We start from the raw sequence: 14,433 nt of genomic DNA, 5'->3' as shown, positions 1-14,433 counted from the left end.
ATGGGTTGTGATCCCCCTCTCCCCCAGATGTTGTATGATGGGCTGTGTTCCCCTCTCTCCCCAGATGTTGTATGATGGGTTGTGATCCCCCTCTCCCCCAGATGTTGTATGATGGGCTGTGTTCCCCTCTCTCCCCAGATGTTGTGTGATGGGCTGTGATCCCCCTCTCCCCCAGATGTTGTATGATGGGCTGTGTTCCCCTCTCTCCCCAGATGTTGTGTGATAAGCTGTGTTCCCCTCTCTCCCCAGATGTTGTATGATGGGCTGTGCTCCCTCTCTTTCCCCAGATGTTGTATGATGGGCTGTGCTCTACCTTTCCCCCAGATGTTGTGTGATGGGCTGTAGTTATATCTGCCTGGCAGGGAGAGGCGGAGCACACATACATAGTACAAGGTTCGAGCGACTGGCAGAGCCAGAGTCTGCGAGCTGGGATTTGTATTGTGGACCATATACTGAGCAGGGATGTACACTGTGTGCTGTGCCGGCTCTGTGTGTGCTTCCTGAGCCAGGATTAACCTGCTCTGCTCCTGGTGGGAATCAAAACACAGAGAGGAAAATTTTATATCATCCCAACGTCCTGGCACACATGGTTTGACCCATGAGTGCATAGAGCACCCCAGGACTGACAGCTCAGTGGATGGGTGAGTACATGGACAGGTACCAGGGGAGTGGGGGGTAAGTATATCTTAAAACCATGGGTTCTAGAACTCTCAGAGAAAGATACATGATACAGCGATGCCTTGGGAGTCACCTGAGTTAAGAACACCTCTAGGACAAGAACACTCAGGAGATAAAGGGTTGAGATACCTCTAGGACTGAGACGATGACATAGTATTACAGCAATTTGGGCTAAAATAGGGACCAAATCGATCAGATCAAACTTTCACACATCTCTGTTCCTACAGTTGATCCAAAGATTAAACAAAAAAAAATCAAAATTAAAGTCATTTCTAATTTTGTTAAAAAAAAAAAAAAAAGGATAAAACATCTGGGCACGTTAACTGAGTCAGGGTAAATGAGACTTTGTACGTTCTCTATAGTGTGAGTGTCATTGGGTACATAACACTGAGTACCTACCTCCCAGATTAATAATCCCACACAAGGTGATGAGAGCATTGAGAGCTAAACCCAGCACTCCAGATGTTTGTGAACTACGTTACCCATCATGCTCAGTATCAGGTGTGTGCAGGAGGTTTATGGACAGAGGGGGAGGTAGAGGAGAATTGGAGGCGTATTAAGTGGATTTAGGGATATTTTGGGGTGGAGGGCAGAGGATAGAGGGTTTGTGGGTGATGTTAGTTTTTCCAGGAAAAAAAGGATAATAGAAAGCTGATCTAAAAGCTACTTACCTGAATATAGATGGAGACAGAAAGATCATCAGTTTTGCATATTTTCATTTACAGGGCTTCCTGGCCACTAAATGAAACACCTTGTGGGGGGGTTAGTGTGAGAGCACAGTGTGTTTAGTGTAAGTGTTAGAATGCAGTGTGTTTAGTGTGAGTGTAAGAGTATTGTGTGTTTAGTGTGAGTGTAAGAATCCAGTGTGTTTAGTGTGAGTGTAAGAGTGCAGTGTGTTTAGTGTGAGTGTAAGAGTGCAGTGTGTTTAGTGTGAGTGTAAGAGTACAGTGTGTTTAGTGTGAGTGTAAGAGTGCAGTGTGTTTAGTGTGAGTGTAAGAGTACAGTGTGTTTAGTGTGAGTGTAAGAGTACAGTGTGTTTAGTGTGAGTGTAAGAGTGCAGTGTGTTTAGTGTGAGTGTAAGAGTACAGTGTGTTTAGTGTAAGTGTTAGAATGCAGTGTGTTTAGTGTGAGTGTAAGAGCACAGTGTGTTTAGTGTGAGTGTAAGAGTACAGTGTGTTTAGTGTAAGTGTTAGAATGCAGTGTGTTTAGTGTGAGTGTAAGAGTGCAGTGTGTTTAGTGTGAGTGTAAGAGTGCAGTGTATTTATTGTGAGTGTAAGAATACAGTGTGTTTAGTGTGAGTGTTAGAGTATTGTGTGTTTAACGTGAGTGTAAGAGTGCAGTGTGTTTAGTGTGAGTGTAAGAATACAATGTGTTTAGTGTGAGGGTAAGAATACAGTGTGTTTAGTGTGAGTGTAAGAATACAGTGTGTTTAGTGTGAATGTAAGCGTACAGTGTGTTTAACGTGACTGTAAGAGTGCAGTTTGTTTATTGTGAGTGTAAGAATACAGTGTGTTTAGTGAGAGTGTAAGAATATGATGTGTTTAGTGTGAGTGTAAGAGTGCAGTGTGTTTAGTGTGAGTGTAAGAGTGCAGTGTGTTTAGTGTGAGTGTAAGAGTGCAGTGTGTTTATTGTGAGTGTAAGAATACAGTGTGTTTAGTGTGAGTGTAAGAATATGATGTGTTTAGTGTGAGTGTAAGAGTGCAGTGTGTTTAGTGTGAGTGTACGAGTACACTGTGTTTCGTGTGAGTGTGAGAATACAGTGTGTTTAGTGTGAGTGTAAGAATACAGTGTGTTTAGTGTGAGTGTAAGAGTGCAGTGTGTCTAGTGTGAGTGTACGAGTACACTGTGTTTCGTGTGAGTGTAAGAATACAATGTGTTTTGTGTGAGTGTAAGAGTGCAGTTTGTTTAGTGTGAGTGTTAGAATACAGTGTGTTTAGTGTGTTTAGTGTGAGTGTAAGAATACAGTGTGTTTAGTGTGTTTCGTGTGAGTGTAAGAGTATTGTGTGTTTAGTGTGAGTGTAAGAGTGCAGTGTGTTTAGTGTGAGTGTAAGAGTATTGTGTGTTTTTTGTGAGTGTAAGAGTGCAGTGTGTTTAATGTGAGTGTAAGAGTGCAGTGTGTTTAGTGTGAGTGTAAGACTGCAGTGTGTTTAGTGTGAGTGTAAGAGTATTGTGTGTTTATTGTGAGTGTAAGAGTGCAGTGTGTTTAATGTGAGTGTAAGAGTACAATGTGTTTGGTGTGAGTGTAAGAGTGCAGTGTGTTTAGTGTGATTGTAAGAGTATTGTGTGTTTATTGTGAGTGTAAGAGTGCAGTGTGTTCATTGTGAGTGTAAGGGTGCAGTGTGTTTAATGTGAGTGTAAGAGTACAATGTGTTTAATGTGAGTGTAAGGGTGCAGTGTGTTTAGTGTGAGTGTAAGAGAACAGTGTGTTTCGTGTGAGTGTAAGAATACAGTGTGTTTAGTGTGAGTGTAAGAGCACAGTGTGTTTAGTGTGAGTGTAAGAGTGCAGTGTGTTTAGTGTGAGTGTTAGAATGCAGTGTGTTTAGTGTGAGTGTAAGAATACAGTGTGTTTAGTGTGCATGTAAGAATACAGTGTGTTTCGTGTGAGTGTAAGAATATAGTGTGTTTAGTGTGAGTGTAAGAGTATTGTGTGTTTAGTGTGAGTGTAAGAGTACAGTGTGTTTACTGTGAGTGTAAGAGTGCAGTGTGTTTAGTGTGAGTGTAAGAGAACAGTGTGTTTCGTGTGAGTGTAAGAATACAGTGTGTTTAGTGTGAGTGTAAGAGCACAGTGTGTTTAGTGTGAGTGTAAGAGTGCAGTGTGTTTAGTGTGAGTGTAAGAATACAACTAGTTTAGTGTGAGTGTAAGAGTGCAGTGTGTTTAGTGTGAGTGTTAGAATGCAGTGTGTTTAGTGTGAGTGTAAGAATACAGTGTGTTTAGTGTGCATGTAAGAATACAGTGTGTTTCGTGTGAGTGTAAGAATATAGTGTGTTTAGTGTGAGTGTAAGAGTATTGTGTGTTTAGTGTGAGTGTAAGAGTACAGTGTGTTTACTGTGAGTGTAAGAGTGCAGTGTGTTTAGTGTGAGTGTAAGAGTATTGTGTGTTTATTGTGAGTGTAAGAGTGCAGTGTGTTTAGTGTGAGTGTAAGAGTGCAGTGTGTTTAATGTGAGTGCAAGAGTGCAGTGTGTTTAGTGTGAGTGTTAGAATGCAGTGTGTTTAGTGTGAGTGTAAGAATACAGTGTGTTTAGTGTGCATGTAAGAATACAGTGTGTTTCGTGTGAGTGTAAGAATATAGTGTGTTTAGTGTGAGTGTAAGAGTATTGTGTGTTTAGTGTGAGTGTAAGAGTACAGTGTGTTTACTGTGAGTGTAAGAGTGCAGTGTGTTTAGTGTGAGTGTGAGTGTAAGAGTATTGTGTGTTTATTGTGAGTGTAAGAGTGCAGTGTGTTTAGTGTGAGTGTAAGAGTGCAGTGTGTTTAATGTGAGTGCAAGAGTGCAGTGTGTTTAGTGTGAGTGTAAGAGTGCAGTGTGTTTAGTGTGAGTGTAAGAGTACAATGTGTTTAATGTGAGTGTAAGGGTGCAGTGTGTTTAGTGTGAGTGTAAGAATACAGTGTGTTTAGTGTGAGTGGGTATAAGAATATAGTGTGTTTAGTGTGCGTGGGTATAAGAATTCTGTGTGTTTAGTGTGAGTGGGTATAAGAATTTTGTGTGTTTAGTGTGAGTGGGTATAAGAATACAATGTGTTTAGTGTGAGTGGGTATAAGAATATAGTGTGTTTAGTGTGAGTGGGTATAAGAATATAGTGTGTTTAGTGTGAGTGGGTATAAGAATATAGTGTGTTTAGTGTGAGTGTTAGTGCATAGTGTGAGACAGTGAGTGTGAGTGCATAGTGTGAGACAGTGAGTGTGAGTGCATAGTGTGAGACAGTGAGTGTTAGTGCATAGTGTGAGACAGTGAGTGTGAGTGCATAGTGTGAGAGAGTGAGTGTGAGTGCATAGTGTGAGACAGTGAGTGTGAGTGCATAGTGTGAGACAGTGTGTGTGAGTGCATAGTGTGAGACAGTGAGTGTGAGTGCATAGTGTGAGACAGTGAGTGTTAGTGCATAGTGTGAGACAGTGAGTGTGAGTGCATAGTGTGAGACAGTGAGTGTTAGTGCATAGTGTGAGACAGTGAGTGTTAGTGCATAGTGTGAGACAGTGAGTGTGAGTGCATAGTGTGAGACAGTGAGTGTGAGTGCATAGTGTGAGACAGTGAGTGTTAGTGCATAGTGTGAGACAGTGTGTGTGAGTGCATAGTGTGCGACAGTGAGTGTTAGTGCATAGTGTGAGACAGTGTGTGTGAGTGCATAGTGTGAGACAGTGAGTGTTAGTGCATAGTGTGAGACAGTGAGTGTGAGTGCATAGTGTGAGACAGTGAGTGTTAGTGCATAGTGTGAGACAGTGAGTGTTAGTGCATAGTGTGAGACAGTGAGTGTGAGTGCATAGTGTGAAACAGTGAGTGTGAGTGCATAGTGTGAGACAGTGAGTGTTAGTGCATAGTGTGAGACAGTGTGTGTGAGTGCATAGTGTGAGACAGTGAGTGTGAGTGCATAGTGTGAGACAGTGAGTGTGAGTGCATAGTGTGAGACAGTGAGTGTTAGTGCATAGTGTGAGACAGTGAGTGTGAGTGCATAGTGTGAGACAGTGAGTGTGAGTGCATAGTGTGAGACAGTGAGTGTGAGTGCATAGTGTCTGTATAATTCTGGATCATCCTACTCAGGATCTGCTCAGATGGAAAACGAAAGCTCTCTAAACAAAGCATGCACATTGGTGATATATATTATATCTCTATGTATGAATGTAGGAATATATTGCAGAATCCTCATATAGAAATTATTTGTCCTTTAGGCATTGTTTCCCTCTAACGCCAGATTTCCCCGTGACAGCTGGCATCAATATTAACTATTATTTATTATTATGAGGAAACCAAAACCAATGGCACCAATCTTCTCCACCCTGGAGGGGAAAGGGTTAACTCCCAAAATCAGTGGAGAAATGAACTATAAATATATAAATAAAAGTGTCCCTTTAATTCTATTCACTTTAATTCTCAAGGTGACTAATCCAACACGATTATATATAAAAATGTAGAAATCGCTTTTAAAAATTAGATATTTAATTTGTTGTATTTTTTTTGTGTGTTGAAAATGGAACCTTTACACTTTGTACATTTACAATATCAGGAATAAACAGTACTGTGCAGCAACCGCTTTTACACAAAAGAAAATACATTCTGATCCCAAACCAACCCTGAAAACAGCACAAGAACAAACGAGACGTTGTTTTTCTCTGAATCACACCCCAAACAAGCACCTAAAGCAGTTTAACTTGCTGAAGTTCTTTATATGTGAAGAGTGTGTCCTCTGTTTCTTAATCATTTTACAAAAAGACTAGATTTCAACAGAAATTGACACTTTTATAAATCAACCTTGTTACACCACTTGCTATCGATCACACATCTGGTCCTCTAACTTCCTGGTTTGGTTAAGCTAAACTCGAGAGGCAGCAATTGCCCAGAGCACCTGCCTTGCAAAGACTTCCCACTGAGGTGCATTGGGAAGTCTATGATTGGACAGCCACAGAAAGTCTGGGCGGGGTTAGAAGGGGAGGGCTTGCAAAGGCAGCAGACAAGAGATCTGTAGCTTTATAAGTTGTTTTTTAGATATATCCCAATGAAAAAAAATGCAAAATGTAGTACATACATGTTTTCATTGGTGGTATATTTACTAAATAGTGCTTTTAAAAATTCTTTCTTTTATTAGGCGGTGAAGTGTGTCTTTGATAAATATTGAGTAACAATGTGGATTTGCAGACCTCACAAACTCATACTATTTTAAGAAAGCAGAATAGTAAAAATAATCCTACAAAAATAATTGTACCCCTTTAACAGGAAGATTCCCAATCTCTTGTCAGGCAATAACCCTTTCCAAATATAATTTTTCTCCACTTCAGCAAATTAGTTCCCCTTGATTTTTTTCGTGCCATTTTCATGCAGAGCTATATTAGATAGTAGTGTAGCTTTATGTTTGATAGTTGCGTTTTAATTAGATTTTGTCTCCCCAAAGAGGTTAGAGTCTTTGCCGGGGGGGAAAGCAGTGCGTAGCATTAATTAGTGCAATTCGCGTTTATTGAAGAACCTGTATTTCTGTATTCAGAGCACACGGTGACTGTGAGAAATCTGCCGTCTGTCCAACATTGTAGATCTGGGAACGAGAAATGTGGGAATGAGTATTGTGGGAAATGAAGTCCGGAGAGACCTGGGCATCACTGCTCTAAACGCTTGCTCCCTGTAATAGTTCTAAAAGATTTGTGTCAGTCTAAAGATATCTCATCTCCTTCACTGCGTTAAATCATTTCAGCTTTTATACCTTTGAAGAGGGGGAAAAGAAAACATTGATTGAGGTGTGCAATGCAAAAACATGCCACTGGGGGCTCTGTTGCTGCAATATTTTTGTTTGGAATTTTTTTAAACCTACAACCTCCAGTTTTGATAAAATAATAATCACTCTCTTCTATCACTTCCACCGCAGCCTTTCCCTCCAAATTCCCCAAGAACTGATTTGAAACTCTACGTATTTTATACGACTCTTAGCACCATGTGACTTTCACTTTCCATTCATCCCCACTGATTTCCATTTTTATAGTTTGTTCCACCTTCCGCTTACTCTGAAAAGACATTTCTTTTTTTGTATATCTTTCTAGAAAATAAAAACATATCTAAACCCCCTCCCCAGATATATCTAAGAAGAGAGAGAAGATATCTGGGCTTCCAGCAGAGATGTTCTCCACCCCAGTCTTCCTTGTGGCCATCTAGCATATTTATCAAATTGGTACATTGAAGGACCGCCCTGGCCAAAATAACAGCTTCATCACAATTAAGTTGTTATGGTGTGAGGAGTTGACTGGCGCCGGCTTAAGTGAAAGGTTAAACAATGAATGAATGGTTTAACCCCAATAGTTCTTCAGTCGGGCACCCCATCGGTCTGGCCCTGGCTATCTGCTCTATGTCAAAGGCTAAAGCCTAAAATTAGACGTCTTTGATAGGCTGAGTGTCCGTTTTCAGGATTTTGTTGTTGTTTTTTATTGGAAATTCAGTTTTAATTCCTGATTGTTCACATTTCAGTAAATAATCCCGTCAGTAAGAGAGGATTTGGGTTGTCTGTAGTTCACCCATAACTCTGACCTCCATGAGTTTCCATTTTATCTGCGATTTGCGTATACCCTTTCCAATAGAGTTCAGAGAAAACGACCCATTTACCGTTGATTGTTTTTGGCACGGTTATTGCGTGCAGCAAGCTTATTTTTTTTATTTCTGACAAGAAGCTCCTGATTTGTTGTTTATATGAAAACGCAGTCGCCAGGAGACACATTGCAATAAATGTAATATAATAAGCAGAAATAAATCCGTTCTTTGCCTGTGTATTTGGGCTCCCTACTGATACAGATACCGCTCTATATGATCTTAGCTTGATAATACAGAAAGTTCATGCTGAATGCTACTGAGTCAGAATAAAGCGAGCTTAGGGAAGAGACACAGGGGTTAATCATAAAGAGACATAAAATATAATACCTTGGATTACAGGCAACTGGAGAAACTATAGAATTCAACATCATATTTTAGGACAACAGCCAAGAAGGTAAATTATATGAGATGGAGAATTGTTTCCAGTTTGATTCTAGATTTGGTCTTGTCAACACTCCATAATGTTTGTTTTAGATCACTGACCTGTTAGACACGTTGATAGCAGAAAACTTGTGTCATTATTATATTTCCAGATTTGGCTACTTTAAGTCTCACAGAAGCAAAGAGAGTGAGTTGGGGGCATCGAAAGCCTGCAGGACCCTCCTGTGTGTGATTAAAGTTCAGTTAACAGCATAGACGATACGAACGTTTAAAATAAACACATTGCGCTGTAAGATCTGATTGAAAATGAAAACAGTAATAGCTTTATGTTGGTAAAACACTTACTTTAGAAATATCTTCTTTTGTAGGCCTGCCAGCAGGACTCATGTCGGACCACGATGACTTTGCTGGCCTTGCTGTCCCCTGGAATTCATCAGACCTCAGTCTCTTCAATCCAGCCAGTGTGGTAGTTCCGGTTATATTCTCTCTCATTTTCCTACTTGGAACTGTGGGGAACAGCTTAGTACTTGCCGTCGTTCTGAGAAGTGGACAGAGAACACCGAACACCACCAATCTCTTCATCCTTAATCTCAGTGTTGCAGATGTCTCCTTCATTATCTTCTGTGTTCCATTCCAAGCCACCATCTACTCTTTGGAGGACTGGGTCTTCGGAGCTTTCATGTGCAAAGCTGTCCACTTTTTCATCTATCTTACCATGTATGCCAGCAGCTTCACGCTTGCAGCAGTGTCTGTAGACAGGTGCGTCTGTGCCTCACAATAAAATATTCATTTGAAAATATTAATTAAAAATTATGGACCCATTCCTGTGCTTCTAAAAATGTCACTGTTGGCAACTTTTGTTTTTGATTATTTTTCTACGATTAAAATGTTGTGATAATGACCATATGCCAAGTTACTAATAGTTTATCTTTTCCACCTTTTCTTTTTCAATCACAGGTATCTGGCAATCCGTTACCCCCTGCGGTCTCGTGAGCTTCGGACTCCATACAATGCAGTAGCTACCATGGCTGTCATATGGGGCCTTTCTGTAGTGTTTGCTGGGCCATACCTGAGTTACTATGACTTAATGGACTATGAGACCAGCCATATTTGCATGCCAGGGTGGAAGGAAAGGACACGTAAGATTATGGATACAGGCACTTTTATTGTTGGTTATGTTATCCCCGTGCTTATTGTGAGCTTGTCTTACACCAGAACCATTAAGTATCTATGGACAGCTGTTAATCCACTGGAGGATATGTCAGAATCCAAAAAAGCCAAAAGGAAGGTTACCAAGATGATCATTATTGTGACCGTCCTCTTCTGTCTTTGCTGGCTTCCCCACCATGTAGTGGTCATGTGTTATCTTTATGGCGATTTTCCCTTCAATCAAACAACCTATGCATTTCGCTTACTTTCTCACTGCATGGCTTATGCCAACTCTTGCCTCAATCCTATTGTCTATGCCTTGGTGTCAAAGCATTTCCGTAAGGGGTTCCAGAAGGTTTTCAGCTGTCTTCTGAGGAAGAAAGGTCGAAACAAGGTCCATGTGGTACAGGCAGTCAACGCTGAGCCAGGATTTGATGTTGCCTCCACTGAGGTGTCCCAGATAAATGAAGAACATGGAAAAAGAAGTGGATGCCAAGCTGGTGCAAGTAATTCAGATTCCTCCAGGCCTCTAGTAACTCCATGAGCTGTTGCCAAAACTACATAATTAAAATCTCCAAATGTTTCACATTTTCTCTAATATTGTACATCAAATCTAAAAAATGTTTTTGGGAAAAATAAACTTAAATTTCCAAACTCTAAAACAGATTCCAGATACAATGCACAGTTTAACTCACCTACATTCATTACATGGTGATATACACTTAACCATTTCTGGAGTTAACATAGTTTATAACTTTTTTAAGGAGATGACAAAGAGCAATAAACTGTGGCCCAAACACCTGGAGAGTAAGTCAGGTTAAACCATGGAAAAATTATTAGTATAGTTTATATTATTAATGGAAATATTATACATGACTATACATTTTTTGATGGTTACACAAACCATTGACTTGATTTACTGGCGCAATGTCAATGGACACCTTTTCAATCAGTGCTTCTCGAGGATAACCAATGGTTCTTGATACTACCCAATTGTGTTCCTTTCAGGATACTGATGAAACATGGACTGTTGGTCATGAAATTCATTGCTGGAGTTCATCCTTGTCCCCTGATGAACAGTGCAGATTACTCAAGTAATACAAGCCACCTGAGATATTCTGAATAGATACTAAATTCTCTTTTTGCTATAGAGATTTTGAGAAGATATGGGCACATTGGATGGATGTGGTGAAGGACTTCAGAAGTCATATAAAAAGTGGCTACACCTATTAACAACATTCTCAGGTGTATAACGGGCTCTATCCCATGATCCTTCAGTTGTACGGTCTTGTTTTACAACTTGTAGTTTCTCCTCCCTTAAGTTGTTTAGTAATTTGACTATGAACACATTCTATCCTTTATGTGTTGTAGGCTTCAGCTCCAACATCACCAGCCGGATACACCATTAACAAAGACTGGTTCTGACTTTTCGTTTATATTTATATATATTTATGGTTCAATTACATTTGTGGACTTTCCAGAAATCATATTAAATGTTGTCCTTTGGATTTCTTCTCTTAAACCAAATGGCTGAAACACAGCATTGAAGTATTTAATTGATGCTTGCTAAAAACTGGGCCTACTCATCTGCCCCTCGTAAAATCATTTAAGACTTGCCATCACGAGGTTGTGTCAGACTTTGGACCAAGCAAGAGAGGTCCAACTTCGACAGGGTTATTCAATAAAGTGGAATTCTCAAGAATTTCAAATTAATTTCAAATATGATGCCAAAAAAACGTCAAATCTGAAAACAGAGCTGACTTCATTTTTTTTTTTTTCAAATTTTGCTAATTTGGACTACAATTTGAAATTAATTTAGCATTCCTGACAAATCACCACAGGAGTTCTCACAGGTGGCAGAATTTTGCTCCAGGTGAGGATGGTGAGGAGCTGGTACAATATCCCTAAGGGGGAGGGGGCAAGTGATAATTTAAGACAACAATATCTTAACTGGGAGAGAAGAACAAGACTAAGGCTCAGGTTTTATCAAAAATAAATAAATAAATAAAATGGAAAGTTTGCTTAAAATGACAGTTTTGCTGGTTCTACAACCCTGCAGTGTTTATGGTAAAATATTATTTTGTTACCTCCCTCGAGTTCGGTTTGAATTATTTTTTTTCCTCTGGCTGTCACACGAATCATTGACGTGGCATTAGTGAGACATTGCCCATGTCCGCGTAGCGGTCCCGCTAGTATCATTAATGTGTAGGCAGTGCTGGATTAGAGGCTTCCTCGGCCTGGAGGTGTAATGGGACTAAACAAAAAATGGGATTTATTGCCTGATCTCTATCTGTAACTAAACATTTAGCCATATAAACCATTCATATGTGTATTTGTAAACTAAAGATTCCAAGCATATAACATCAATCTTCACCAGCTGGTGGAAATACATACACATTCACCGGGAAACCAAGGGATAAAGGGGGTCACAGCTTGTTCTATGGGTAATGGGGTGCAGGGAATCAATCCTATGGGTAATGGGGAACAGGAAATCCATCCTATGGGTAATGGGGAACAGGAAATCCATCCTATGGGTAATGGGGTGCAGGGAATCCATCCTATGAGTAATGGGGTGCAGGGAATCCATCCTATGAGTAATGCGGTGCAGGGAATCCATCCTATGGGTAATGGGGAACAGGAAATCCATCCTATGGGTAATGGGGTGCAGGGAATCCATCCTATGGGTAATGGGGAACAGGAAATCCATCCTATGGGTAATGGGGTGCAGGGGTTCCATCCTATGGGTAATGGGGTGCAGGGAATCCATCCTATGGGTAATGGGGAACAGGAAATCCATCCTATGGGTAATGGGGTGCAGGGGTTCCATCCTATGGGTAATGGGGTGCAGGGAATCCATCCTATGGGTAATGGGGTGCAGGGAATCCACTGGCAATATAGCTTACAAGATCTGTCTAAAATGAGGTTGGAGAAGAGGTAGGCCACATTTAGGCCCAGTCAGTTGCTTTTGGGGACACAAATAAGATGCATATTTTTCTCAATAATATCATGAAATGAGGGGTAACTTCAGATATGAGGTGTGCAGCAGTCATGTGGCCCCCCCTTTAAGTTAGAAGTTACCGGGGAAAGGGGGCAGAAGTAAGGATTCTGGGAAATCATGCAGGGACTGAGCAGGGGGCAGTAATAGGGAGAGGTATAAGTCAACCAATAGGGGAATGGGGGCAGGAGGGGGGTGATATGATAAGTAGAGTGCAGCCAAGCCAAGAAGGGATGCGTCTTGGAGTAGAAGGTCCTTTGAAAAGAAAATTAAACTCTTGGCAGAGGGATCCAGTGATGGTACAGCCATGGGTAAGGGGATCTGCTGATGGTATGGCTACGTAAGGATTGACCCGTGCAGGAATATTATATGAAAAGAGACGCTGTGAGTTAATCAATTCAATATGGTATTCAATTCTTTTTCCTTTGGAGTATTGTAGCGGGGATGGAATAATTGCTTAGAGGAAAGATGTCACTAACACAGACTATGGGGATGCTAAGAGAATATTTCGGCAGGGAATCTCACTTAAAATTTGGGAGCGTTTGTCTCAATTTGATGATGGCTGACACAGAATTATGCTCAATCGATGAACAATGTTTATGTTCTGCAACACAATGGCCGTACCATCGGGTGGCATCAGTTAACAGATTTACAGGTCAGCATTCTCAGTGCCATGTGGTTGAACATCCCGTCCTATGTTGAATAGAATATTGTGTCACAAATGTCACAATGATATTTAATATTTGTCTGACAGCTAATTGTAAAACCAGAGCCAATTATTTTACCTCTTCATCCTTATTATGACATTTACTAGTCAGCTGACCTTATTAACACATTAAACTCTTGGATTATGAGTTATTATGCCTTGTCCTCTTGGAGGAAAACGTTTTAAACTGTTATTAATTTGTCAATTTATCAATCTGCAGAATCATTTCCCAAGGTGATTAAAGTGTGAATTACAGGGAATTCATATTTAAATGGACACTATAGAGATCAAAAGAACTTTGGCTTCATGAAGCAGTTTTGGTGTATAGATCTTGCCCCTGCAGTATCACTTCTCAATTATCTGCCATTTAGGAGTTAAATCACTTTTGTTTCTGCTTATGCAACCCTAGCCACAGCTCCCCTGGTTGTGACCAGCACAGCCTGCATGATTACAAAATGGTTTCATTTTCAACTAGATATTAACTTGGTTTAGAAAAAAATTTATGTATGCTGCCCTTGCAGTGTTTAGAAGGCTATCAACAGAGCAGGAGATAATACATTCTATATTAAACAGAATGTACAATAAAGGAAGTATAAACATTAGATCTCACTTTACAGGAAGTGTTTAGGAAGGCTGTGAAAGTCACATGCATATAGGTATTACTAGAGTTGTATAAACAAAGTGATTTAGCTCCTAAATTACAGATAACTGAGCAGTGTGATTGCAGGGGTATGATCTATACACCAAAACTGCTTCATTAAGCTAAAGTTATTTTGTTGACAATAGTGTCCCTTTAATGTCAAATGTTAGGCAAAAATATACATTGTGTATCATTTTTGGAGGGGCTAGAAAATCTGTAACCCACTATAATCAAACGTGAAACATAGTAAAGTCAAGAAATGGTTCCTATTCTCTTTTAAAGATTACAATTCCCTTGTAAGGCTAACTTGAACGATAATGCGATAATACAATAGCCAACAGTTTCTCTCCTTAGGAGCAAATACCTTGAATAGAATCCAGCCAATATTCCTGAAACGGGTAGAATGACGGCTTTTATAGATTCAGAGACACAAATAGGCTGATTTATTTGATTTAGAATGTCTTCATTTGCTAATGAACACCAATTAGTTCTCTCACCCAAGTGAAGTACAATTTCTTTTATATGAGATTTGATCTTTTAATCTCTGTGTTGCTCTAACCAGCAGTGTTATACCATCTCTTGCTTCTTTTGACAACTGCACCTCTCCAAT

At 40.1% G+C, this 14,433-nt stretch overlaps 1 protein-coding gene across 1 annotated transcript; it reads left to right on the top strand.

Moving 5' to 3' along the window:
• The first annotated feature begins 613 nt into the window (after positions 1–613).
• LOC134571004 (galanin receptor 2b-like) lies at positions 614–11,125 on the top strand. The gene is made up of 3 exons (XM_063429035.1): positions 614–641; positions 8,702–9,092; positions 9,291–11,125. Exons 1-3 carry the CDS (start codon positions 638–640, stop codon positions 10,024–10,026), a joined length of 1,131 nt encoding a protein of 376 aa, XP_063285105.1. The 5' UTR covers positions 614–637; the 3' UTR covers positions 10,027–11,125.
• The last annotated feature ends 3,308 nt before the right edge of the window (positions 11,126–14,433 follow it).

Source organism: Pelobates fuscus, chromosome 8, assembly GCF_036172605.1.
Source record: "Pelobates fuscus isolate aPelFus1 chromosome 8, aPelFus1.pri, whole genome shotgun sequence".
Taxonomy (NCBI): Eukaryota; Metazoa; Chordata; class Amphibia; order Anura; family Pelobatidae; genus Pelobates; species Pelobates fuscus.
The sequence above is the reverse complement of the archived record's forward strand: the minus strand, read 5'-3'. Positions and strand labels throughout refer to the sequence as shown.

Coding starts and splice junctions, on each gene's coding strand:
- LOC134571004 (XM_063429035.1), top strand. Junction 9,093..9,290: donor GCAGCAGTGTCTGTAGACAG/GTGCGTCTGTGC, acceptor TTTCAATCACAG/GTATCTGGCAATCCGTTACC.